We start from the raw sequence: 25,885 nt of genomic DNA on the forward strand, positions 1-25,885 counted from the left end.
CTGGGGGTGGTAAGGAGTGGAGAACCGATAGGTCACTCCGCACTCCTTCCACATGGCCTGCATGTAGGCCGACATGAAATTTGTGCCTCTGTCCGACACCACGACCTTAGGGAATCCCACTCGGGTAAATATCCCCATCAGGGCCCGCGCCACCACAGGGGCAGTAACGGTCCTCAGAGGGATGGCCTCCGGGTACCGAGTGGCGTGGTCCACCAACACCAGGATGAACCAATGTCCCGCAGAGGTCGGAGGGTCCAACGGCCCAACGATGTCGATTCCGACCCTCTCGAAAGGAGTCCCGACCACCGGGAGTGGTTCCAATGGGGCCTTCAGTTTGGTCCCAGTCTTGCCACTGGCCTGGCAAGTCTTGCAGGTCTTGCAATAGGTGTCAGAGGCAACTCTCATCCTGGGCCAATAAAAATGTGGGACTAGCCTTGCAAAGGTCTTGTCCTGGCCCAAGTGTCCGGCTAAGGGTATCTCATGCGCCAGTTCCAACAAAAAGGCCCGGTAGCACTGGGGGACCACTAAGGCCCTCGAGAATCCATGCACCGGAACCCTTGGCTCACTGTACAGGAGGCCATCCTCCCAATACACGTGATTGCCGGTCTCTTGGTTGACGGCTTGGGCTTCAGCCTGCCGCCGCATGCCTTCAAGCGTGGGGACTCCTTCTGCGCCCGACAGAATTCCTCCCGGGTAGGCCCTCCTTCTACATGCCACTCGGCAAGGGTCGGCAAGTCCCCCACGGGAAGGCCATCCCCCTCCACGGACTCCGGGGTTACTTCCGCGGGCTCCCCATCCATCACACGGGGTGTGTCCTCCACAACACACTCTCCTCTGGACCGGCACTGGGTTGGGCCGTTGTCTCAGGCTCCAACCCAGGTTGAGCTTCTTGCCGGGCAGCCATGGACCGCGTGACTACGCAAGGCCACCCTGGTAACCCCAGCATCTCAGTGTGGGCCTTAAACTCCACTTCCTTCCAGGCGGTATGTTCTAGGTCATTACCGAGCAGACAGTCCACAGGTAAGGCCGGGCTGATCGCAACTCTCAACGGGCCTGACACTCCTCCCCACTCAAAGGGAACTTGAGCCACGGGATAGTAGCTCATTCTGCGGTCAGCCAACACGGCCGGATGGAACACATCAGGAACTACCTGCTCAGGGGACACCAGCCGCCTCACTACGGTGGTCATGCTGGCACCTGTGTCCCTCAGAGCCTCCACCTCCTCCCCGTTGACCTTCACCCTCTGCTGGTACTTAGCCGTATTCGATGGTAAGGGCGTCACTGGGACCATCTCTCTATCCCCAAGTGAAACCAGGGTCAGGCCTGTCCACTCCCCTTCCCTATCTAGGGGCAGCTCCAACCCAAGCGCTACACTAGCCACCCCGGGACTCTTGCCACCAGTGGGGGCTGGGGGTCGTTTGCGACACTGGGCATTTCCCTTGTAGTGTCCGACCTCTCCGCACTCATAGCACCAGACCACTTTTGGCTGCTGACTCTTGTCAGGGTAAGTGGGTTTTGGGGAACGGTTCTGAGATGGGGTACCTACTCCTTTCCCAAACTGTCTAGTTTGTGGGCCTCGTGAGAACTCCGGTGTTTTATCTCCACCCTCTTTCTTCTGAGGGGCACCCTGTCCGCCTTTCGGGCCATCTCCCCCGGGGCCCTTGTGTGACACCCGGGTGCTGACCCAAGTATCTGCCTCCTCCGCAAGCTCACGGGGATCAGTAAGCTTGCGGTCCACCAGATGTTGGCGCAGCTCCAGAAAACGCTTATCAAAGAGGTGCTCTCTCAAAAAAAGATTGTACAGACCCTCAATCACGCACCTCACTGCCACGCACCCAACCATCCAGAGCCTTACGGGCATACTCAAAAAAATCCACCCAATTCTGCGTGGACAGCTTATGGCTGCCACGGAACCTCTGGCGATACCTTTCGGGGTTGAGGCCAAAATGTTTAATGAGCACCTCCTTCATGGGGGAATACCTAAACTGGTCTGCATTATCCAAATACAGGAGGGTGTCCCTGACGTCAGGGGGTACAATCCACTTCTCCAATGTTTCTCGGGCACCCCATGGGCAGTCAAGGCCACTTCATACGCCTCCAACCATCTGGCAATGTCATCCCCCTTGGTGTAGCTCGCTATCACCTCCTTAGGTAACCAGAATCTGGGCTCCTGCTGAGCCTCTGGTACCCTGCCACCATTAGGACTCCCTGGCGCACCCAACTGTAATGCTCTCAGCTCCATTTCCTTGAGCTGAAGCTCGTGCGCCAGCTTACTTTCCTCCATAGAAAACTGCTTATCTTCCCCCTCTCTCTCCCTCTGGTGCTCTAACTTGGCCAGCTCCCACTTCAATCGCCTCTCCTCCCTCTTGTCCTCGTACTCCTGCGGCGACACACTCTCCCTAGACACACTACTCCCTGCCCCGGAATGTCTTCCTGGCAATACATTGTCGGACATATCAATGTTGAGTAGGCCTGGTTCTTCGTGAGTGTCCGCCTCCCCTTGTGTGACCTGTTCCTCCCGCTCCTCATCCTTTCTCTCCCCTGGGTGGGCCCTTACCCATGCCCTTAAGGCGGTACGTAGCTCTTCTTTGACAGCTCTCGTCCCCACAGGCACCCCCATCCCCTGACAAAACTCCCTTAACTGCACTGCCGTGTACCTATCAAGGTCAGCCAGCTGGAACTCCATTCTGTCAGGTGGGGACCCAGATAACCTGAAAGAAAGATTCTAGGACGTAGGCAACAATGCTGGGTCAACACAGGTTCCTACACACTTTGCAGACTTAGACAGTGGTGGGCAATTGAGTTAGCTTGTAGGCACCACAGGCGTCCGATTAATTGCAGTGCACTCTGTCCCACTGGAGGGTGTTAGGTAGCTACAGGTCCTGGATCCCACCGCTGCCACCAATGTAAGAACTGGGACCACCAGTTCTCCGGGGGGGAAGCTTGGCTCGAGCAGGAAGGCAGCCAGGGGCTTACGTGTAAAGCAGCTACTCCACACACTCATCCACTGAGACAAGAAGTGGGCGCAATAATGGAGACCACACCAGTGTTTGTGATTGAAAATCAAGATCTTTTATATATGTTCTAGATCAAAGCACCTCGGGCATTAGCATTTCATTAGCATCTCATTAAGGTACTTCATTAAAGCATTTCATTATGCATTTTCTCTAAAGGGGTAAAGCATTTCATTTCGGCAAGAACAGTAACGCATTTCATTAAAGCAGTAAAACATCAACCAACACAGCCTGTCGCATTATACTCTTCAGCAGGCTAAGGGGTTACCTTTTATAAACCATGGGCTAACATTTCAAGAAGCAGTCATGAACATTTCCTCTTGTAAATATCAACAGAGTAAATACAGCAATATCATACCACAACCCCATCAGGATTCATTGAAGCCCGCCCCTGCAAGAAATTCAGTACAGGGCAATGATTCACCATTTTATTAGCAGGCTTAAGACATTCCCCTATTTTACGGTAGACATACGGGGACCATTGGCTCCTCATCAAGCATTGGCACTGGCTCCAAGTCAGGGTACTTTATGACTCAGCAATGAATACCGGCACCAGGCAAGTTCATGCATTGGCCTTCCGTCTAGATGAAAGTTTTCAGTTAGGCCTCATTCACTAGTGCATCAATATGTGAGCTTTTAACTTCATCCCCCCCTCCAGGCAGGGGTTGGTTCTTCCCGTGTGGACCTCCCCGCGTTTTAAGGGGGCCCTGGCCCCGGTTCAGGTTCAGGAGAGGGCTCAATGCAGGCTCACGGGGCCCAGTCTGGTTCTCCTGGGGGGAGGGGCGTTCCCGGGGCCTCCTCCTACCACCCTGGAGGCCCCGGGTCCAAGTGTGATCGTCGCCCTCCTCCCCCGCGGGTTACCTGACAACTTTGGCCTTCCCGGCCCTTGCGGTGGTGTCTGCAGTGGGGGGGGGGGGGGGGCTCTTGTCCCACTCGGAGAGCCCTCCGATCTCTGGCCTGCCTCAGGAGGTGAGGGAGACGGACCGGGGGGCCCACGCGGCTTGCGCGTTCTTCACGGGCCTCCCTCCGGCCTCAGGCAGATTTGCGGGCCTCGCGCTTGGGAGGCAGGGGTTCGGAGCACTCGCGGAGCCCTTCCCTCACACTCTGTCTCCCCGGGCCCAGGCTCGCGGTGGTGAGAGCGGCCCGGGGCTCTCGTCAGGCAGCGGTCGCGGCACCCAAGGGGGCGTGTCCAAAGATGCCTCAACCCCCACCACGTGACAGGGGGAGGAAGGCCTCAGGCCCACGCGGCCTGACAGGAATCACGACGGCCCTCCTCCGTCACCGGGGGCCGCCACAGCAGGTCACGAGCGGGGGCTGGGGACTCAGGCAATCTCGGCAGCCCTCTCCTGGCACCGAGGGCCGCCCCACGGATATTACCACGCCAGGTCGGGCTGCGGCGGTGAGTGCAACAGCACGCTATCTCCACACAGCGCTGAGGGGGCAATTTTCGTTTGGGCCAACACCGGGGCATATAGCGCGCCTCGACCAGGATGGCGCTTTCAGGGCTTAGCGCCTCGGGGGTAGTTCACTCAATGGGGGTAACGGGAGTAGGCTCAGCGCTGCTCACAGGGGTACAGTTCAGCAGGGGCCCCGCACTCCAGTTATAACAGTGTCCCAGCGCTAGGTAGAGGGAGCGCTTGACAGGCAGTCCAGGTAGTGAGGCAGGAGAGCAAGGTAGGGCCGTGCAGGCCCAGGTGGGGCAGAGGGGCGCAGCAGTGGCTCAGCACAGTACCTGGTCGATCCCCCAGATATCCCTGGATGAAGGAAAGTAGTCTTCTTGGCGCTTGGATGGTTCTGCGCCCTTAGGTGTGGGTTCCTTGAAGTTGAGGGGGGGGGGTTGAGTTGGAGGCAGAATTAATTTTCCTCAGTCACTTCAGATGGACCCTGGGGTTCCCTATATGCTGGGCCAGATCAGGGGGCTAGTCTAGGACACCTCGCTCAGCTTAAGAGGCAGCACCTAAATCCTGTCACTCCCAGTAGCATAAGTTCCTAGCTAGGCCCTCCCCGCCTAAAACTCCTGCGTGGGTTCCCCAGATCAGTGATGCCCCAACTGACTAGAAAAAGTTCCCTCCCTTGCTTAAGTATGCCCAGGTCAGGTGACCACTCTCTAAGGCGGCAAAAATCAGCTCCGCCTTTCTTCTGGAAGGTTCCAGGGGCTTCTCCACTCTACCTATGGACAGGGGATGGGTGGCTGGCATTGCAACATTGTATGGGGATCCAGCCAGCTCCTGGCAGCTAGGGTGCTACACTAAAGGACCACGCTGCAGTAGCAGGGGCCAGTGGCAGCCATGTTTGTAGTAGAGAGCACCTGCACCGTAACATAGATTAGCCATGGAAAGGTGCCCGAAGACCTAAGGGCCAACAAAAAGAAGGTGGGAAAAATGAGGCAAGGGCAAAAAACACAGGGAAAGACCACCCTAGGGCTGACAGGTCTAACACATAGCATAACCTATATGCATGTAATAATGATGGATAGCCAGTGTTGGTGTGAATTATCATGAGCATGGAGTGGAATGGCATGGAAAACCAGTGTAAACTACCAGTATACTGATGTACCACTGTGTACAGCAGAAAAACCACAAAACAACAATTGGAGTGTACTACCAAAATACCAGTGTGGATTATCCGTGAAGCCAAGCCGCATGCTGATGTGGGAATGAGGGAGGCAGCAACTGATCCTAACGGTGTCCGTGAGCCCCTGCAGCTAGCCCCAATCCCGCAACCGACCTGCCGACAGGGCTTCTGCTGCACAGGGGAGGCAAGCCAGGCTGTTGTCTACATACCCTGGGTATATCATGGTTAGTTAGTAGACCATTCTTCAATTGTCAGGCAAAGTCACTAGGACTCTAGTGTTCACTGTGTGGTAACAGCAGCACATCAAAGATATTTTAAGTGTCATTTGTATAGCACCTAATCACCAATGGTATCTAAGCGCTTGTGTGAGAGATACAACCTAACCCCAACTATTACCAGTCACAATACCCATTCTGTCAGAACTCATCTTGCCCAAAGGCCTGCATAAACAAGAAGTGTGTTTCTTTCTGAATGGGAGGAGAGTTACCAACACACACTTTCCGGCAGCTTATTCTACAACTGGGGAATCAGCCAGTAAAGCTGGGAGAGAGTCTCCATTCACTCTTCATGTAGTTTTTTTTATGGTGGCACAGACCTGCTAAATACACTAGGCAACCTTCTCGTTTATCACATGGCTCTGCACTGTCATAGGGGAGGCATAGTAATCAGTGTTTATCAGCAGCGGACCAGTCGAGCGCCATGGCAGGCTGATAGCAGGTGTGAGCAGCCAGGCTCTTCTCACAACAACATGGCCACCCCACTCTCATTGTCCCCACTCCGGCATGTCACAGCTGTATAGGAGATCAGCGGCAGAGAGCATTTGCCATCACAGATAGTTCTGACTCAAAATCCTGTTCATCTGATGGGGAGCGAGGTGTGAAGGGACAGCAGGAAAGGTGGTCACCTGCAGGCAGACAGCGGAAGAGGGTGGCGGTGGGCTATTTGTACCACAACCTAGCCGCCCCACTTTTTCCATGCCCCCCTGTGGCAAGATACAGGAGGGCAGGAGATCGGGAGAGGCTATGTCCATAAGCCCCTGAGGTTAGTCTCTGCACGGGTTCATGTTCCCCCAAGGGGGAACGGTGTGTATTGGGGCAGCAGTACTGGCCTCCGAGTGCGGGCACCCAGCAGGATTTACGGAGAACAACTATCCTCAGCCCCAATACATCTTCTCACGTTCCTTTCTGTGTACTTTTCTTTGCTGCACGTTCTTCTCACAGTCTGAGTTGCAGGGTCATTACCTACTGATCCCGAAGGGCAGTAGCCTAATGGCTCGGCTTTTTTCTCGAGATTTAAGCCATAAGGGGAACCCTAGCCCAGTGAGCACCTGGCGGGACCTCCTTAAAAGTCTGCCATCTGAAATGCCTTTGTTTTCGTTGGTGAATAGTTTACATTTGTCCCTCCTTTTGCTGTTTTGGTCACGCCCTGGAGGCTGGCCCTGTTACATGGATCACTTCAAAATCTGCCTTATGTGGTAGTTTTGGCTTACTACTTTTCTTTTGCCTGGTCTTGTGTTGTTTTCTGAACGCGCTCAACCGAGGGCTGCAAATCCAGTCCTTATTTTGTTTTCTACTTGCTTTGGCTTCATGAGCACTCTTTTATCCAGAAGCTATGTTATTTTTCATCCTATATCATTTTTGTTTTAATTGGCTCATATGTCCAAACTTTAAATAATATACTAACTTAATGGAAGTGTAGTTTGAGAAGATGACTGACATTAGGATCAACTGATTTACATTGTGCTTTTGACAGGGTGAATATTTGGATACGATTACAAGAGGTAAACATGCTGTTATTCTGTTTTACGACAATGGAAGCAGCTTTAAGTTGCGCTCTTTCAACTTTTGATGCTTTCTTTTACGTTTCAATCGTTGGTGAAATTATACCAATATCAAGGGTGCCTCCTTGTGCTCTCCAAACGCGGCATGTAATGTGAGGTTACTTAATATATCCTGCTGCAGGTAGACAGTGCAACACCACCTAAGTATTAGTCAGCAGCACTACCTGCGTATCACTCAGCAGCACCTGAGCACAGTAACGGCCCGTGATGGGAGTGCTGCCGCGTGCTGACGTGGGGAGGGGGAGGGGCAGGATTAGGGGTAGTAAACTACAGATTGCGGCCGAATAGAGGTAAGTAAACCTATAAATAAAATGAATTTAGTTGCGCGCGCTGCATCGCGCAACAACATTTGTTTTATTTATTCATATGTTTACTTACCTTTAATCGGCCGTAATCCGTAGTTTACGAACACCCCCTCCCACCCTGGCCCTCCCCCGCACCATGTCGGCGCCAGGCAGCACGCCCACCACAGGCCGCAACTGCATCAGCATCAGCACCACTCGGCCTCAGCACCACTTCAGCGCAGCACCACCACCACCACCTCACTACCAGGGCAGCACCACCAACTCACTACCAGCGCAGCACCTCCCCCTCTGAATCACTCAGTAACACCTCAACATCACTCAATACCACCACAGCACCACCTCCGCATCAGTGCACCACCACCAACTCAGCACCATCTCAGCCCCATCACAGCATTGGCCCGGCATCCCCTCAGCACTGGTGCATCATCACCTCAGCACTGGTGCATCATCACCTCAGCACTGGTGCAGCATCACGTCAGCACCGGTGAAGCATCACCTCAGCACTGGTGCAGCATCGCGCCAGCACAGCACTAACTCTGCATCTGTCAGCACCACCTGAGCACCAGCACAGCACCACCAAAGCATCACTCAGCAGCACCTCCCCACTAGCACACCACCACTGCATCAGCAGAGCACCACCTCTGCTTCAGCACAGCACCACCTGAGCACCAACCACATCAGCACAGCACCCTTTCAGCATTACTACCTCCGCACCACCTCAGCATCAGCGCAGGATCAGTACAGCATCACCTCAGAACAGCACTAACTCAGCATCACTCACCACCTGAGCATCACCACAGCATCACTCCGCACAAGCACAGAAACCACCTGAGCATCACCACAGTACCAATATTGATTCTCCCAGTGTGTGTGTTAGTCCGCTGCTCCTGTTATAATTGAGGTACTATTTCCCAACTTCCACTCTCTCGTTGTTTACATCCTTTCAGCTTCAATAACAAAAAAAAGCTATAACAAACCAGCCTTAGAAAAGACAAGAAGTTGCCAGCATTGCAACTAAAAGACATTTTTGATGATGATGATTTTTTCAATAAAGTCGTTAAGTTGTATATCAATTCTTCTTGATTTATTTTAAGGTAAGAAGCCTTCTTATGACAATTTTTTTTTTAATGTTTCAACATGCTGCACAGCAGTCACAGTGCTCCACAACATAGCTTAAAGACATTGTACCTCTGTTTAAAGGTGACACCTATTGGCTATGCCAATGCTTGTTTATTTTAGCCAGCATTTCCAATATTTAAATTAAAACAAGTCTCTCAATAGTGTGTGCTGTTATCTAATAACCTAAAATAGAATCTGAACACCATATTCCCAAACCAGTATTACTGCATGAGATCAAACAATCTTCATTACAATGAATAATTAATACTTTCAACTAAAGACCAGGGGAAAATAACAATTATTTTCCATCTTCTTTTAAATCCTCTCTTGCTAAACCTTGCACGGTAACGGACATAACATACTTAATTGCTGAAGATGTTGCCATTAATATATTACATAATTATATCAATAAGGTAATTGCAGAACACCCCAAACTTTATATCAGTCCTATGGAGATTTGATCGTCTTTCAAAACCTGATTTTGAGGCAGGTGTTGAACAAATATTCTAGTATGTGTTGTATATGGGAAATATCATCTTGGTATCTTTTAGGGACTTTTTTTGTCAATTCACAGATGTTCTGTGATTTTCTTCTAATAACTATATATGAATTCACAGAAAAACAAAGTAAGTGGAGATGTACTTATAGAATGTAGTAGGGTTTAAACTTGCATTTAAAAAAAACCTTACACGAGGGGGCTTGGCTAGCAGCCGAGTGCGATGGCTGCCTAGTTGAGGAGCTCCGGTGAAACCGCGGCCCTCCAAGCAATCCGAACACTCATCCGTTATTATATCGACCTCCAGGGGCTGGGACCGTGGTCCGTGACCAGATGGCAGCAGCTGAACAAAATCCGGAGCTGATCGGAGGCCGGGTAGTGCAGATCTGATCAAGTGCACAGGAGCGACGTACACATAAAGCGGCAGCCGGGGCAGCAGTAGAGCCAGCGGCAGACTCGAAGGCGCTGACAACGGAACGTCGGCGGACCGGTGAGAGGGGGGCGCCCGAAGCAGAACCAAAGGTGAATTGTGCAGCACTAAGCAGCGATAACGAAACTCTGAGGGCACCCGCACCCACGGTAAATAGGGGACCCAGTAATCGCCCACTAATGAATAACCTGCAGCGCCTTGAAACGCGTGACTCGCACTAAAGGGTCATGCCGCACCTGAAAGAAACTGTTGCTTGAGGGACTGAGAGCGGCTAAGAGAGACTCCCCAACACCCCGGAGGGCAACCCCAGAACTCCTCAAACGGCATACCAGGCCCCGGAGAACAAAGTACACCATAACGGCATCAGTGCAATAATCCCAGCATCGGCAGTGGCGGAGGGTGGCCCTGGCGCTGGCCCTGACGCGGCGGCAGCCCCCCCCTTCGCGGTCCACATTGCCAATTTTTCCTACACGCAGAGGACGCAGCCACTACTAGCGGAGGCCCTGAGAAAAGGCGGAGCGTAGACAACCACTGAGTCACGCCTGACGCAAGATCCGCACAGCAATCCGTCCGGCTCAATCCCACGAGCGTAGTGGGTGAGAACTTTAATAACCCAAAAGGCCGCAACACAACCTCTGACACCATGAGACCCGGCTACTATTGCACTTCAATACTTTCCTTCCAAGGAGAGCGGTGCAGAACTCAACACCGCAGTGAGAGATCAGGAAGAAGGTGCACCGACAAAAAGGGGCCCGGGGCAGGGGCTGAAAACGCTCACACCCGCACCCGCTGAGGTGAAGAAGGACCATTGGGGAGCAGGATCCGTGACGCATACAGGCAGGAGAAGGACGACGTAGCGAGACCCATATCGATCTTCACAGCACGCACGACGGTACTGCGGAATTGCACACAGCAGGGAATAACCGACCCCGCACAGACCCCACCATAGCAGGAAGAGGCCCCAAGCACAGCACCACGCAAGCTAAAATGGACAAATTTGCTTTTGAAAAGAACGCGGCAACCAACTCAGAAGGACGCACACCTACAGGGAAAAGCCCGGAAGGAAATGGGGCCGGGGGAAAAAAAATCACTCTAGAGGACATCATGAAGGCACTGACTGGCGTGCAAACCACGGTGGGCAATATTTCAACCGACGTCTCCCTGCTCCGAGCGGACTTGCATAAAATGACGGACAGGGTGAAGGAAATGGAGATAGTAACGAAATCGCTGGTAACGGATACGTCTGAATTATAATCCACAGTCGCCCAACTTCAAAAAGAAAACAAACTGCTAGCGGAAAAGCTGGATGATCAGGAGGGGCGTGATAGACGAAACAACATTTGTATAATTGGCATTCCGGAGACAGAGGGCAAGCAAGGGATCTTTATGTGGAGGAACTGGTGAAAAACAGGCTTCAGTCTAAGGGACTCTCAAACTTTTTCTCAATTGAACGAGTGCACCGGGTGCCGGGCGGCAGGCCGAAACCAGGGGCCCCCCCGAGACCAGTACTCGCAAAGCTATTTAATTTCAGAGACAGAGACGCCATTCTCCAAGCAGCAAGAGTCTCTTCGCCTATACGGGTGCAAAACTCTGCGATATCCTTCTTTCCAGATTACACAGCAGCAGTATCTAGTTGCAGACTCAGTTTCCAGGAGGTAAAACAAATACTCAGAGCCCAGGAACTGCAATACTCTATGATCTTCCCTGCACAGCTGCGAGTAGTTGCCGATGGATGGACAAGGTTCTTCGAAATGCCAGAAGCGGCACAGGACTGGATTGAAGGATGGCGAACGGTGGGACACCCAAATCGTGGAAACAGACAACGCCGCCGGCGAGAAGAGGATGACCCGGGATCACAAAGAACAAGAAACTCGGAATTGGAACAAACCCCGAGCCAGGAGAAAGAATAGTTGAATAGGCCCGGCAGATACCACTTGATCAACTGCCGTCGGATTGGTCAGCAAGGACAAACAAAGATTAACACATGCAGGGCTGGGCCGTACGTGATGGCGGACTGAGGTGGGCCCCGGAGGAGGCGGAGGGCTGAGGTCTCCACTGGACCTCTTACCCTGGACAAGCAAGTACTATGTTTTGGGAGGGAAGAAGCACTCTGCTGAGTTGGGGTGGCGGGTAGTTAAAGGTCCGCTAAGCAGGGAGGCAAGGAGGGCGGGGAAGGGGGGGAACAGTTGTTATTTTTTGTACTTGGTTAGCAATGATCAGTTTATGTAGATTGCTAGTACCTGCTAGAGGCAACCAGGTCAGGGAGGATCGGGATCACCAGATAGGTTTAGAACTCCACCACACGCTACACGCTATAGATACTGCTCAGCCATATCCACGATAGATAGTCACGATACGCACACACACATTGACACAACCTCTTTGTCCCCATCACTAAAAAACCACAATTATGGCTCACAACCCAGTGCCTGGCGATGACGACGCAGTCAACCCCCTTAAAATTATAACTTTGAACGTAAGAGGGCTGGACGACAAGATAAAGAGGGGATTAGTCCTACAGGCATTGAAGCGACAAAGCCCAAAACTAGTGCTCCTACAAGAAACGCACCTCACCGGGTCGGCGTGTAAGGCGATGGATAGATGGGGCTACAAAATGGCGGTTCACTCGGAATTCTCCACGGGATCTAGAGGCACAGGTATTCTAATTAAAAAAAGTCATCATTCATAAGCCTACAGACTAAAATAGATGATCAGGGCAGATTTGCAGCAGTGCAGGGTCAATGGGCGGGCAGGCTCCTGAATGTAGTATCGGTTTACCTGACCCCGGCACTCCACACAGTGGCGCTCGGCGAATTCCTACTGGGGCTACCGGAAGGGAATCTCATTATAGGAGGGGACTTTAACACCACACTTGATGCAACACTGGACAGATTCCCCGCCCGAGCGCAGACACCTGGGCCTTCACATTTCCGAGGGTTCCTAGAAGCAATGGGCCTTGTAGACATATGGAGGCACACGCACCCGGAGACGCAACAATACACATATCACTCCATGGTCCACAACAGTTTATCGCGCATAGACGATTTCCTCATGCTAGACTTCAAAATATTGAGAACGTAGATATAAAGCCTAGAGGCTTATCGGACCATTCCCCGATGATACTTACACTCTCCTGTCGAGAAACAACCCTTAAACGTCTCTACCCAATACACCCAGGGTACCTAACAGTCCCGACTATAAAGAATTCACTACGTAAAACAACCAAACTATATTTCGAAGAGAACGCGACCTCAGTGGACTCAGCAATTATACTATGGGAGGCTTATAAAGCACTTTTTAGAGGGCAAGCGATAGCGGCTATCACTGGGTATAGGCGGGAGCGACACAAGGAACTGGCAGGGCTGGAAGTGGCACTTCTAGCGGCCGACACAGCACACTCGTCAGACACAGCCCACGTCCTACAGTTATGCCAGCAGCAATATCGAGACTACCTGAAAATACGGACGGTTGAGAATATTACGGCGACGAGAGACAAGGTATATGACGTAGGGGATAAAGTTGGGAAAATGCTGGCTTGGCTCGATAGGAAAGGGGAGGGCGTAAGAGAAATACAGCAGCTACAGACGAAGGAAGGGAGGCTAGTATCACACCCAGAAGACATAGTGAACATGTTAGCGGAGTATTTTAGGGATGTGTAAACCCCCGAGGGATGCCTAGAGGAAACGGACATACGAGAATCTCTCAGATACATTGACACAACCACCCTAATGCCGGAGGTGACAGCGGAGTTAGAAGCAGATTTAACGCTTGAAGAACTCCAAACCGCAATCCATTCGTTAAAATCAGGGAAAGCACTAGGCCCGAACGGAATACCCATAGAGTGGTAAAAATTAATGGCAGAAACGTTGGGCCCGCCTCTCTTGGCTATGTATGAAGAAAGTTTGGACAGGGCTGAACTGCCATTGGACCAACGGATTGTGACGATAGTGGCGATCCCAAAACCTGGCAAACCACCAACAGAATGTACATCAGATCGCCCAATTTCATTGCTGAATGCAGAGGGTAAAATACTAGCAAAAATATTGGCAAATAGATTAATAGCCCATCTACCACAACTGATACACCCGGATCAGTCGGGGTTTATGCCCCACAGAAACACAGCTCTCAATCTTAGTCGAGTGTGAGGTGTCATGGCAAGAGCCTCAGACCTGACCGAACCGGTGATAATATTGTCCCTGGGCGCAAAAATGGCGTTTGACATGGTGGAGTGGCAGTACTTGTTTGATGTCTTAACACATATAGGTTTTGGCCCTAAATTCTGTGCGTGGGTGAGACTCCTGTATAAGAAACCGCTGGCTCGTGTGACAGCCAATGGCCACATATCAGAAGAGATAGCCCTGGCACGGGGAACACGGCAAGGATGCCCCTTGTCGCCGCTACTATTCACATTAGTACTGGAACCCCTGGCGACACTAATCAGAACAACCCCAATTGTTAAAAGGGATTACCTGGAGGGAAGGGTGGGAGGACCGAGTCTCACTCTACGCAGATAACTTGTTAGTCTATCTCATAGACCCAGAAAGAGGCATACCAGAACTGCTCAATATCTGCAACACCCAGGGTAAATTCTCGGGGTATACAATACATTGGTCTAAATCGGTCATGTACATCCTCAAAGGACCGAAGCCAACTCTGTCGGAGGAGTGTACATTGCTGACTACAGAAGATTCGTTTAAATATTTAGGGATACACATCACTGCATCCACAACAGATTTCTTCACTAAGAACTTAGCTACCCCGCTGGAGAGACTAAAACGTGACGTGACATACTGGGCGTCGCTGCCCCTCACACTTCCCGGCAGAGCAGCACTATACAAAATGAAGGCCCTCCCTAGGTTCCTGTACGCCCTAGAAAATACGCCCGATCTGATCCCGCCCAGATACTTTCAGCAAGGAGCGGCACAGGTTTCCATCCTGCTCTGGGGCAACCGACCGGCCCGTATAGCACAGGCAAAACTGTGTAACAGCTGGTACGACGGAGGTATAGCACTCCCTAATCTCCAGCTGTACTACTGGGCTGCTCAACTCAAAGTCATAAATCAATGGATACATATCCCCCATGACGACCCGGCCTACAGCGCAGATAGGGCACAATTGGGAACAAATAACATGCTAGCGGCGCTCTACAACAGAGGCCTGGTCGCGAAACTAGTGGGGCCCACTAAACACACGACGCTGATTTGGTATGCAGCACACGCCAGGCTGGGGTGGAAAGGGGTGATAACGAAACTAACCCCGCTCTGGACACCAAAGCACTGGGACAGCTGCGGCGGTGCAAGGGCTTTACACAGTGGGATAACATGGGTATCTCCACGGTACGGGACCTGTGGGACAAGGGAACGGTGATATCCTTTGCACAACTGCAACAACAATACAACCTAGGCCAAAATGAAAAAGTTAGATAAATGCAAATACGACACGCTTTATTGACTGTACTCCCACCAGACACTGAAGTTCCTGAAGCTTCCCCGTTAGAAGATCGGTTACTGACAGACCATATGTCCCAAAGTGCCACTTCTTTCACATACCGGAAACTTCTTAACAATCTGCCAGACCCCACAGGGATCTTGAAAGAGAAATGGACTGTAGAGATAGGAGACATGGATGACCCGGAATGGAGAGAGGCCCTAGCATCACCCAAGGAAGTAGGCATCTCGGCTCGGCTGAGGTTGGTGCAGCTTAAAATCTTGCACAGAATATATTATACTAGGACAACCCTTCATAAAATACAGAGGGCAACACACCCATTTTGCCTAAGAGGATGTGGGGACGAAGGGACCTTTTTTCACACAGGCTGAGATTGCCCAATAATAGCTAACTATTGGAGACAGGTGCTACGCACTATTTCACAGACTACAGAAACCACACTCCTGCCAGAGCCAAGAAGATGTTTGCTAAACATATGGGAACCTAATGACCTATGGACTGACATGGGCTACACTGGGGCTAATAATCGCCAAGAGAGACATTGCACAGAAATGGGGAGCGGCAGAGGCACCAACACTGTCTGCATGGTGCCGAAACATGGACCTAACAATGATCACTGAACGTACAGTATATGCCTCCAGAAAATGCCCGCGGAACTGGAATAAAATATGGGCGGCATGGAACACTTTCAGAGGGGACATTTGTGATCCACTGCCAGAGTCTGATGGAGATAGCTCCGATGAGGAAATGGAAGGGGAATAGCAAGGGGGTTGAATAGGATAGGGAACTGACACAGAAGTAGGGCACATGTAGACGAATTGAGACACTATAGGAGAAACGTGAGCCAATATCTAATGGAATGTATTTGATTTCTATCTGTGATGCCAATCTTTTCTGATACTGTAACATCGCCAACCTTACTGATCTTGTAATAAAAACAGTTTAAAAAAAAAAAAACTTTGAAATTCACTGAGCAAGCACTACCATTTAAAAAAAACAATAAAACGCAGAAATTGACCATTAATATGTAAATAACATCAGTATAATTTGCCCCACCATAGATTTCGGATGTCATCAATGATATATGTGAGGTCATAAGCCACACTTCACGGCGATGCAACTTCTACTTATCTTGTATAAGTGTAACTGGCACATTTCTGTGTTTTTTTTTTTTTTTTTTTTTTTGGTTTTTTTTTTTGTTCCATCCTAGTTTTTAAATGGTAATGCGTTTTAAAAAAAATATATTTTTTTATTGTATTTTCATTTACATGGTACATACAAATAAAGACATGTAACATTTGTGGCAAATAGACTCTTATTCTTTTATAGAACATAAAATATGTGACAGGCGTTTTGTTTGGAGCTGTTGGGTGGTTGGTTACAAGTCCCTCTGGGTTATTAGTTTTCGTGACAGCTTTGCGATGGACCTGCACTTTTGGCTCTGTGCTCGTTACTAAACATATAACATGAACATATAGTTGTTGGCGGCTGGTTGAAGATCGGCATGTGGCACCGTGCCTCGTCGGTGCTTGTGTTATCTATGGTGACTTGGACGGATCTAGGGCGTTATCTAGTGGTGACCACATCTCTCTGTTGAGTTTCTTCCACGGTGTGTATTTTAGTGCTGTGTTGTCAGCTCCTCTTAAGAACGTTACCCAGTCTAGCCATCCTTTGAAGGTGGCTTTGGAGGTATCTTTCCATTTGGCTAGTACAATCTTTGAGGCACTCGTTAGGAGGAAGTCTAGAAGGTTTCTGTCTTGTCGTGTGTTGATTTCGGTGTTAAGGTGTGCTGTTGTGTTTTTTTGTTTTTTTTTAAAGACCTTTATTATCACTTCACTGCAATACAAGCATGGGCCTACAACCATCCCGGCCGGCCGCTAAGCAAGTCGTAAGGTAAGCAGAGCAATATAAAAGAAACAGCGGTCGATAAGCCGGGGCAGGTAAATATCCAGGATATGACTCGTATTTGAGCGTACAGCGCAATATACAGGATTTAAGAAGGTCAATTTTACAATGAAGAAAATAAAACTGAAAAAACAGCAGAAGAAGTGCCAGACAGTCACACATGATCCCACAATAACAACATGAAACAGAACCCCGGAATGAGTGCGAATAAACTTAAGGACACGGGGGCAAGGCATACGAGTCAGGATTAAAGTAAACCACACCTACACGTCCTAGCGAATCAGCACCCCAACCCTTAAAAAACAAAACAGATTGTAGGAAACATGAAGACGACGACACCCAGAAAAAGAGGAAGCAAAGGGTCATAGAGACAAAGAAAGGACAAAGAAACAACCCGCTTCCCCCCACCCTGCACCCCTGCAGAAGGCTACGGCCTGCCCACCCCCCCCCCAGCTGCGTGCCTATCGCCCAAAAAGAGACCCGAAATATAGAAGAAAGAGGAAGAAAAAAGGAAGGAAAAAATACGGAGAAGGGCCATCGAGCAGACCACCCGGCCCCCCCCTCCCCTATCGCGCACAGTATACATCAGAAGCAAAGTCAGGAGAGCCACAGTAAGCAAGAATCATACAGTCAATCGGTAACATCCCCGTGGAGTGTCCCTCCAAAACACCGTCAGCCAACAATGTGTTCCATCATATCCCAAACGATATCATCCCTGGCCTCCTCTATCAATAGTACCCACATACGGCCATTCATCAATCGGCATACAGTACAGTGTGGCTGGTCCAACTGAACCGGGCGGTCCGAAAGGCGCCAATACTCCATGGGACCGTAGCCCCCAACTCCCAGTCAAGTACGCATGGCGGAACTCCGCGTGTGGCAGCACCGATGCCGGAAACATCCCCCAGGCAGAACACAGTCTCACCGATCAGGAGGAAAAGGACACGCAATCCGACAATTGTTGAAGCGCCGCCGGGGCGACCCAAACTATGGATCGATGTTGTTTCTTCCGCCGCCGTACATATGAAGACCCCGACGAGTCACTCCCAAACACAACAGAGCAATCCAGAGCGATGGAACGGACCGGGTCCATCGGCGTCTCCACAAACATAGGCGCAGCTGGAACGTTCAACACTGACGCAAAGGCGGGCACAGCGGAGCTTCCCTGTGACTCATCCCCACCCACGTGAAGCGGCGGGACGACAATAGCGGCCATCCTCTGTCCCAGTTCCCGGGCGTCCCGGATCACGGTCTTATGCAGAGTTGTTAATGCAGCCAAAACATCTCTGAACGTGGGCTCTCTCTCGAGTCGCCAGACCCCAGGACTCTCACGCGGAACGGTTTCTCTGCCCGGGTGAGGTGTGCGCACGAGGGTGCTCCCCGCCATCTTAGCTGCTCCGGCCTCGTCCCTCACCACCTCACCGCGGGACTGGGTCTCACATCAGGGATGAACGGGAATCTCACAGGCCAAGGCAGGTTTCTCAGCGGAATCTCACAGGCCAGGGCGGTTTCTCAGCGGAGAGTCACCAAATGGCTAAAAACTCCGCCGCACCCTGGGGGAAGCATGTGACTCCGGGCAAAGGCAGTGGTGGGCCCGGGTACAACACCGGAATGGGGGGGCCAATAATCATGTACCTCCCTCGACCCAGCGGCATCACACTCCCCACACTGTTCTCCGCCAGTCGGGCTGGGTCGGCACTATCGCCATCGGCAATCAGGTCTACAGTGTCCTCCGGCCAAGTCCTCACCACCACCAGAGGCCGCTGTTGGTGCACTTGCGGCCGGTCACTCTCCGCACTCGAGACCCCGGACCCGGCTCCGCGAAGGCCTCAAAACTGTCGGGGACACTCCAACGGGTCCGCAGCAAGCAGAAGCCTCAGGAGCAAGAGGTAAGTGAAAGTGACTCTTCGCCTACGTGTAGATGCCGTTGCAGCTCAGGATAAGTGCCAGGATGTATGTGCAGGGTGAGGAGGCTCACAGAGCCGAGCGGTTATGCAGCCATCTCGATCGCCATCTTGGCTCCTCCTGGTAATGCGTTTTTGATGGATTTATAAGGTTATTTTAACACAAGTTTAAATTCTATTACCTTCCTCGTTTATAACTCCACATTAACCTTTGTTTTTGTCAGTGAATTTATTTTCTTTTTACTAAAAGCAATATAGTTTTACAATAGGTTTGCATCGCTCACACCCCATTTTTAAAATTAGTTTTTGGTCCCAAGGGAACACATAGGGACAAATCTGAAGATTTTTTTTTTCAGGACTATGGGACAGTACTAAAATGGCCACCACAATGTTTTTCTTCATATTGAGACCGCCAATCACACCACGCAAACGCACCAATCAAATTGTGCGTTTTACCGTTTGTTTTCTACCGGACAGGGCCGGACTGGCTACCGGGCATTTTAGCATTCTGCAGAGCTGGGGGCTGATTTCGTTGATGGGGACCTGCATGTGCAAAACGAAATTCGTTTTGCATTGTTGATTTCGAAGCACACGCAGGTCTCCATCTACGAAATTAGCCCCCACCGCAGTGACATCAGCCCCCAGCTCTGCAGAATGCTAAAATGCCCGGTAGCCAGTCCGGCCCTGCTACCGGAGTCTCGCAGCAACAGCTATCTATACATTTTAAACACTCCATTTCTATAAAATGGCGCAATAGAATTACACCTAATCACAAAAAGCACACTTTCTGAATAATTCTCTATTTGTCTGCATAATGTGGTGTGCTTCGGGTCCACTGTTTTTTTTTCTGTATTGTTGTCTAATATTTCCCTCTGGAAAATACATGGGGGGTGCTACCCCTACCGCCTTTTTTATTTTTCCGCCCCCCTCCCCCCAACTTAATCACTCCAAAACTTTTGCAGGAAGGAGCTGAGGTGATTATCTTTGTGAAAATTTGTCAAACAGCTCCAGTGATTAGCAAAACAAAAAATGCTCTTCCTATAGAAACTCTGGCTCCTGTATAACTACACACTGGCTAAAGGCCCCCACTTTGTAATATGTAAATGATTTTGGAATAAGTGCAAGTTTTCTGATTTGAGTAATCCTGATTCACATCCAAAGTTTACCGTATACAGAAATTAGGATGAAGGCAGTGTTTCTTAACAAGGTCATGAATTTCCAAAGTCACATTACACCAGCATACATTCCACAAGCTGCTCAAATCCTTGGTGTTATGCTATTTCATACGAAAGAGAGAGTTTGTTGCTGACATACAAAACACAAAAGTAGAATGTATTGAGTAAAATTAAACGCACCAAAAAGGAATTAGTAATTTATTGCAAAAAGATGTTCGAATCCGCTTAATGGAAGTAAAATGGGGAAAAAATGGTGCAGCTCAAAATGTGTAGAAGCATACAGTGCGAGTCTGTCTTGTCGTAAGCTGGCTCAGTATGTAGTGTACACCTAGGGTGAAGCACTGTGCAATGATCCCAGGCAACCCTAAGTGATAGTGTTTAGGCCCCTGAAAACCAAAGCTCTCAAGGGGTAGCTGTAGCGAGCAGGTAAGGCTTACCCTGGAAGGGTGTAAGGCAGTTGCAAGTACCACTATAGTTGGATAGTAAGCTTTTCACACAAGAAAGAACCACACCTGGTTAGTAGAAAAGTACTTCATATTTATTACTACAAACTAGACATGAACTTGGTATATCTCCAACCCGGGGTTATCAATTACACAGTAAGAATAATAGGAAAACAGGTGAGTGGCATAGGAAAACACATAGGGTCGCACTGAGGGGGTGCAAAACCATATACTAAAATAGTAGCATTCTGAATGGTTACCAAAACGAGACTAGTACCCAAGGTAGGAGGACCCCAGGGGAAGCAAGGAACCACCCACAGTGAGTAGCCAGGGAACCCAACTTCCAGAAGATGTTGAGACAAATCTAAGGACCCACCCTTGGGAGCCCTTCATTAACCCTAAAAAGGGGAAGGACCTCTTCTCTGGTGACCCACCTATGAGTGGGTCAGGGATGCTACTCAGATGTCCTAGCCAGTCAGGTGCTCCCTGGGGCCAAGATTCAACATGACGGAATCAAGTGGCCATTTGGAGGAGCTCTGGGGCAACTCCCTAGGGAGGAGCTGGGCAGGGGGTGGTCACTCCCCTGTCCTTTGTGTAGTTGTGCACTAGAGCGGGAGCCAAGGGCTCCTGAACTGGACAAAACGGGTTACGCAAGGAGGGCACCAAATGTGCCCTTCAATGCAGTCTGATGGTGCTTTAAAGCGCCCCACCCTACCTAATTCCAAAGGAGAGGTGCTCACACCTCTCCTTTGCAGAGCATCCATTTACAACTTCCCTTGCCTGAGTGAAGCTAATCGGCAGGGGGCAGAACACTGTGTAGGGCCGACAGCAGAGTGGGCTGACAGTCAGACCCTGTAAGGCTGCACAGGTAGGTTTGGGGGTGGGGGTCCTCTACGGGGCCACAGGACATGGTATCATGCAACTAACATTGGAATCAGTGTAGTTGCATAACACCAACATGTTTGATACCAGACATGACCAGGTTTGGGGCAGCCATTATGTCGTTAGACAACTCGACTTGCCAGTGTTTACTACATACCTTATAATTGATGTCTGTCTGGCACTTAGAAAGTCCAGAAAATGGAATCCCAGGTTTGTACGGGCATCTACGCTGTTAGGGCTGACTTATAGGTTTAAGTGCAGTGACTGAGATAAAAGGGAAACCTTATATCTGAAGTGAAGGGTGCATGTGCCCTGTCACGAAGACTGCAATGGCAGCTCTGCAGACAGTTTGCATGGGCTCCTGGGGGTGGCACAATACATGCTGCATCCCCTAGGAGACTCCTGATGTACCAATGTCCTGGGTACTTCTGTACTATATACTGGGGACATTTAATGATAATCCATTATGCCAATTGTGGGGTGTACAAAGTACTTACCAGAAAATGTATAGGAGAGTGTACGGTCATTGGGGTCCTGGTTAACAGGATCCCAGTGAGCTATAGTCGAAACACAGAGACCAGGCAAAAAGTGGGTGTATCTATGCCAGAAAGATCCTACAGGTATTTCCTATAATTACTTACATCATGGAAAAAATATAACTTCTGCCATAAATCTCTACTTTCGGCTGATCACGTAAAAAAATGCCAAAAGAAGGAAGAGGCAGTTTAAACCACACCTGTAATTATGTTCTGTGACCTGCCTTTAACCTTGGCTGAGTGCTCAGGAAAGAGGCACTATGATGTCGGCACTCCACTGTAATAACTTAATACAGTTTAAAAACTATTTCTTTACTGCGTTTGACGCCTGTTATAAGGAATTTAGAGACCTACTTTTTTACAATGATTGCAGGCTCCCATTTATTATAAAAAGAATAGCAGCACCATTAACTTGATTGTTCTGTCAATAAATAGCGTCAGTTGAGCCTGAAGAAGGTTGTAGACTCAGTTGAAACATATTTCCTCTTGTCATTCTATTGCATACAACAGTGGGGATAGCTACATATCTTGTGATATTTAGCATAGGCTTTTTGACCATAGCTGACCAATATATCATTGCCTCTTTTCTTTATTTCTTTGTGTTTGAGCTGCATTTTTAACTTTGCCTTTGCTCTGGATTCTCAAAGCGCTTCAATAGAATTCAGTCACATTTTGTATTTACAAATCATTTAAACAGTGGATCCTTGCGCTCATATGCCGGTTTCCATGTGAGTTAGTTATTATAAAATGTTATTAGATCTACTGGATGGTGGCTACATTTTCTGTCTATTTTCCCAGCCTCATTTGGATAATTGCCTGTTTTTTTTTTTTTTAATGGGTGTCATTGACTCAGGTCACATCCTTGTTCTCTTCAGTTTTCTCTCTTCTTTGTCGCCTCAGTTTTTTTTCTCTTTTGTAACCTATGTCATTTTCTTTTTGCTTCTCTTGTGTCTCATATTTATTTCTATTCGTTCTTCTTTATTTTCACATTTATGCACCTTTTCATTATTATTTTTTTTCCTATCTATCTGCCTATGAGCGTATTGGAGGTGAATCCTCCAGTATATCCTCCCATATAAATACCAGCACAACAAGACTACTTGAAGATGATAAGTCACCACTGTTGCTCATCAGTTCAGACTTCTTTGCAGGGGAAGGTCATCAAAAGGTCTTTAAGAGGTCCTCTCGCCTTTAATGTATCAAGACATGCTTAATCATTTGACGACTTCTCACACTGGGGTATGAACAATGCCACACCAACAGACTCAACTGAGTGGAAAATAATTTCCCTTAGAGTTCTAATAAATTTGTTTTCAGGACCTTCACTTGGGTGTGGTTTCATGTGAAAAGAAGTTAAAACATACCTAGTGGTATACTCAAAGGTTTCCTTTATTTGTGAGTACCTCTAGTATTGTTGAAAACCTAAAATTTGGTCATATGGTCAAATCCAATGAGTCCCCTGACTAACAAAAATCTTTAAATTATCAATATGCTTAGACCGCTATACCAGCCTAATAAGGTCTGGGGCCTTCAGGGTATAAGGACTTCTTAAATGTGGTATCCAATTAAACCATGGGGGGAAAAAGTAATAATGAAAACCCTACCGGTCACTCTTTTGGAGAGGTAAAACCTGAAATCACAAAATATAAGGGACCTACAGAAGAATGGGTGACCCCCCCCATCTTCAGTCTAACCATATCTCCTGGTAGACGTGATAATATTTTATATCAAAATATAGTAGTGCACCACTTAATCCTAAAAGTATTTTTTTCAATTTTTCTGATCAGTTACCAGTTATTTGTTTTGGTTCCTCCCTTCTGGAATCGTCATCACTTAATTACATCTCTTTACTTTTTCGTTCAAATTGACACTTGTTATTGCAGTCACCTTTGTTCTCAAACGTCAGGTCCATCTTTTGTGGATCATAATGAGCTTTATATTGCGTACACTAGTGATACAGTAAACGAGTGGAATTCTTTGCCTATGTTTTAGAAAAAAAAATCCGAAATGGGATTTCCCCAACTCTGTAAATAACGTGTTCTTCCCTTGTTTTTTTCCCGCCAGTATCATCTTCTCTCGTGCCATGACACTGAACAAGCGGGAACGGCCCGAGGTGCTGCATCCACTCCACCGGGGCAGCCTGCCCGTAGACCACCGGCGCCGGGGCAGCATGCCTCTCCCCTTCAAGCACCAGCTGCGGCGGGCGCAGGCCGTGGACGAGCTCGACTGGCCCCACGTGGGCAGTCCCCTCTCGGGGTCCTCTGACTCCGTGCTTTCGACGGACAGCTTACCCGGCGGAGCGCTGCTGAAGGTCATGCTCCTGGGGGAGAGCGGCGTGGGCAAGACGGCCCTGGCCGGCATCTTTGCCGGGCTGGAGGAGAGCCAGCCCCACATGCTGCAGAGTGCAGGTGAGGAGAGCGGGCTGTGGGTTGTGTCCGTCGTCAGCGCGGGTCACCACTCTTGCAGCTACTGTGCGTTTGTCGCCGCTGTGGGAGAAAGGCACCTCTGGCGAGGCGTCCTGCAGTTGCAATTTCATGCTATACATTTAATTGGGGTGTTGTTCTGGGCTGTTGAGAAGCTCTTTATATTAAATTCGGTTTTTCCATGCTTTTCCAGGTGTGTCTGGGTGCAGTGAGGGGTATGCCCACTTGTAGGGGGTATGCCCACTTGTAGAGGGCACTCACCCTCCCAGGGCCTTATCCCCCTAATATAAATTGTCCGGGGCTTTGCCTATTAGACTAAGGGGTATTTGTGAGAGCGCTGAACTCCCTCAATAATGGTCAATTTTTTTTTTGCTTCACTTCTAATTATTTACTAATCTATTGATTTTTAGGTCTCGCCTGTCGATGCGCATGCGCATCGAGCAAGCGAGACTATAGGGGCTCATCCACACTTTATCTAACTTGCAAGGAATCGTGGCGATTCCTTGCAGTGCCCGTGACTTTTAAGCTCAATGCGCATGTGCATTGAGCTTAAAAGCGCGTGCACAGCCGCCCGCATTCCTCCGACACCTTTGAAGTGAAGCTTAGCTTCACTTCAAAGGCCCGGCTTCTTCACACCTACATGCCGCTCTGCCCCGCTCCGCCCCCTCCCCTGAGTCATCCTGCCTGCCCTCGACGTTCCCCCCGCCCCCTCCCGCCACGCAATGCCGAGAGCTTTTTTTGATTAGCAATGGCGGCTTTGCTCTTCAGTGAACTTCTCCCTCCCGCTTTGGCTTTCCACCAGCATTTGCATGCCCGCCGTGTTACGGTGAAAGGCTTGTTATTATTTCATATTGCCAATGCTTGTTTTAAGATTGCTGTGACTCTTGCTCGTTTGCTCGCACTCCCTTGTTCTCTCGTGTGTGTGTGTGTGTGTGTGTGATGCTTTTCCCCTCTGCTCCTTTCCCATGTTGCGTTGCCTCCTCCCACCCACTCCTCAGCAAACTACTTGCAGGCACTTAAACATTTTTTCTTTTGTGTATTTTTCGAAAAAAGAAATCATAGGCCCAGGTTATTTGGTCAATGTTCCAATCAGATGTTACTCAGCGAGGAGTTACTTAGCTAAAGCACTGCTTGTTTCCTATCACCCCCAGACGTCCAAAAATAACATCTCCGTCGAACAAATGTGACTTTTGAAGTCAATGGAAAGAAACAAATTGCGCGGCCGGTTTCTATAACTTGCAGACACGTCACAGCTCTCCACACACTCCGTTGAGTAGAGCCAGCAGCTTAGCTAGCGTTACCAGCTCTGTGTCTAATCCGAAGCTCCTGAACGTGTGTTTTTGGTTAGGGCGAACAAACCATGAAGCTGCGTGGTAAGGCCGCCCGGCTCT

The 25,885-nt window shown here is 49.5% G+C and overlaps 1 protein-coding gene across 4 annotated transcripts in view; it reads left to right on the plus strand.

Moving 5' to 3' along the window:
• REM2 (RRAD and GEM like GTPase 2) overlaps positions 1-25,885 on the plus strand; it is a 278,221-nt gene that overhangs the window by 27,327 nt on the left and 225,009 nt on the right. For all 4 annotated transcript variants that reach the window (XM_078644878.1, XM_078644879.1, XM_078644880.1 and 1 more), the window contains exon 2: positions 24,136-24,479. In XM_078644878.1, the coding sequence (XP_078501004.1) occupies positions 24,136-24,479 (344 nt within the window). The remainder of the gene's footprint in view (positions 1-24,135; positions 24,480-25,885) is intronic.

The sequence above is a fragment of the Lissotriton helveticus genome, chromosome 5_1 (genome assembly GCF_964261635.1).
Source record: "Lissotriton helveticus chromosome 5_1, aLisHel1.1, whole genome shotgun sequence".
In the NCBI taxonomy this organism is placed as follows: Eukaryota; Metazoa; Chordata; class Amphibia; order Caudata; family Salamandridae; genus Lissotriton; species Lissotriton helveticus.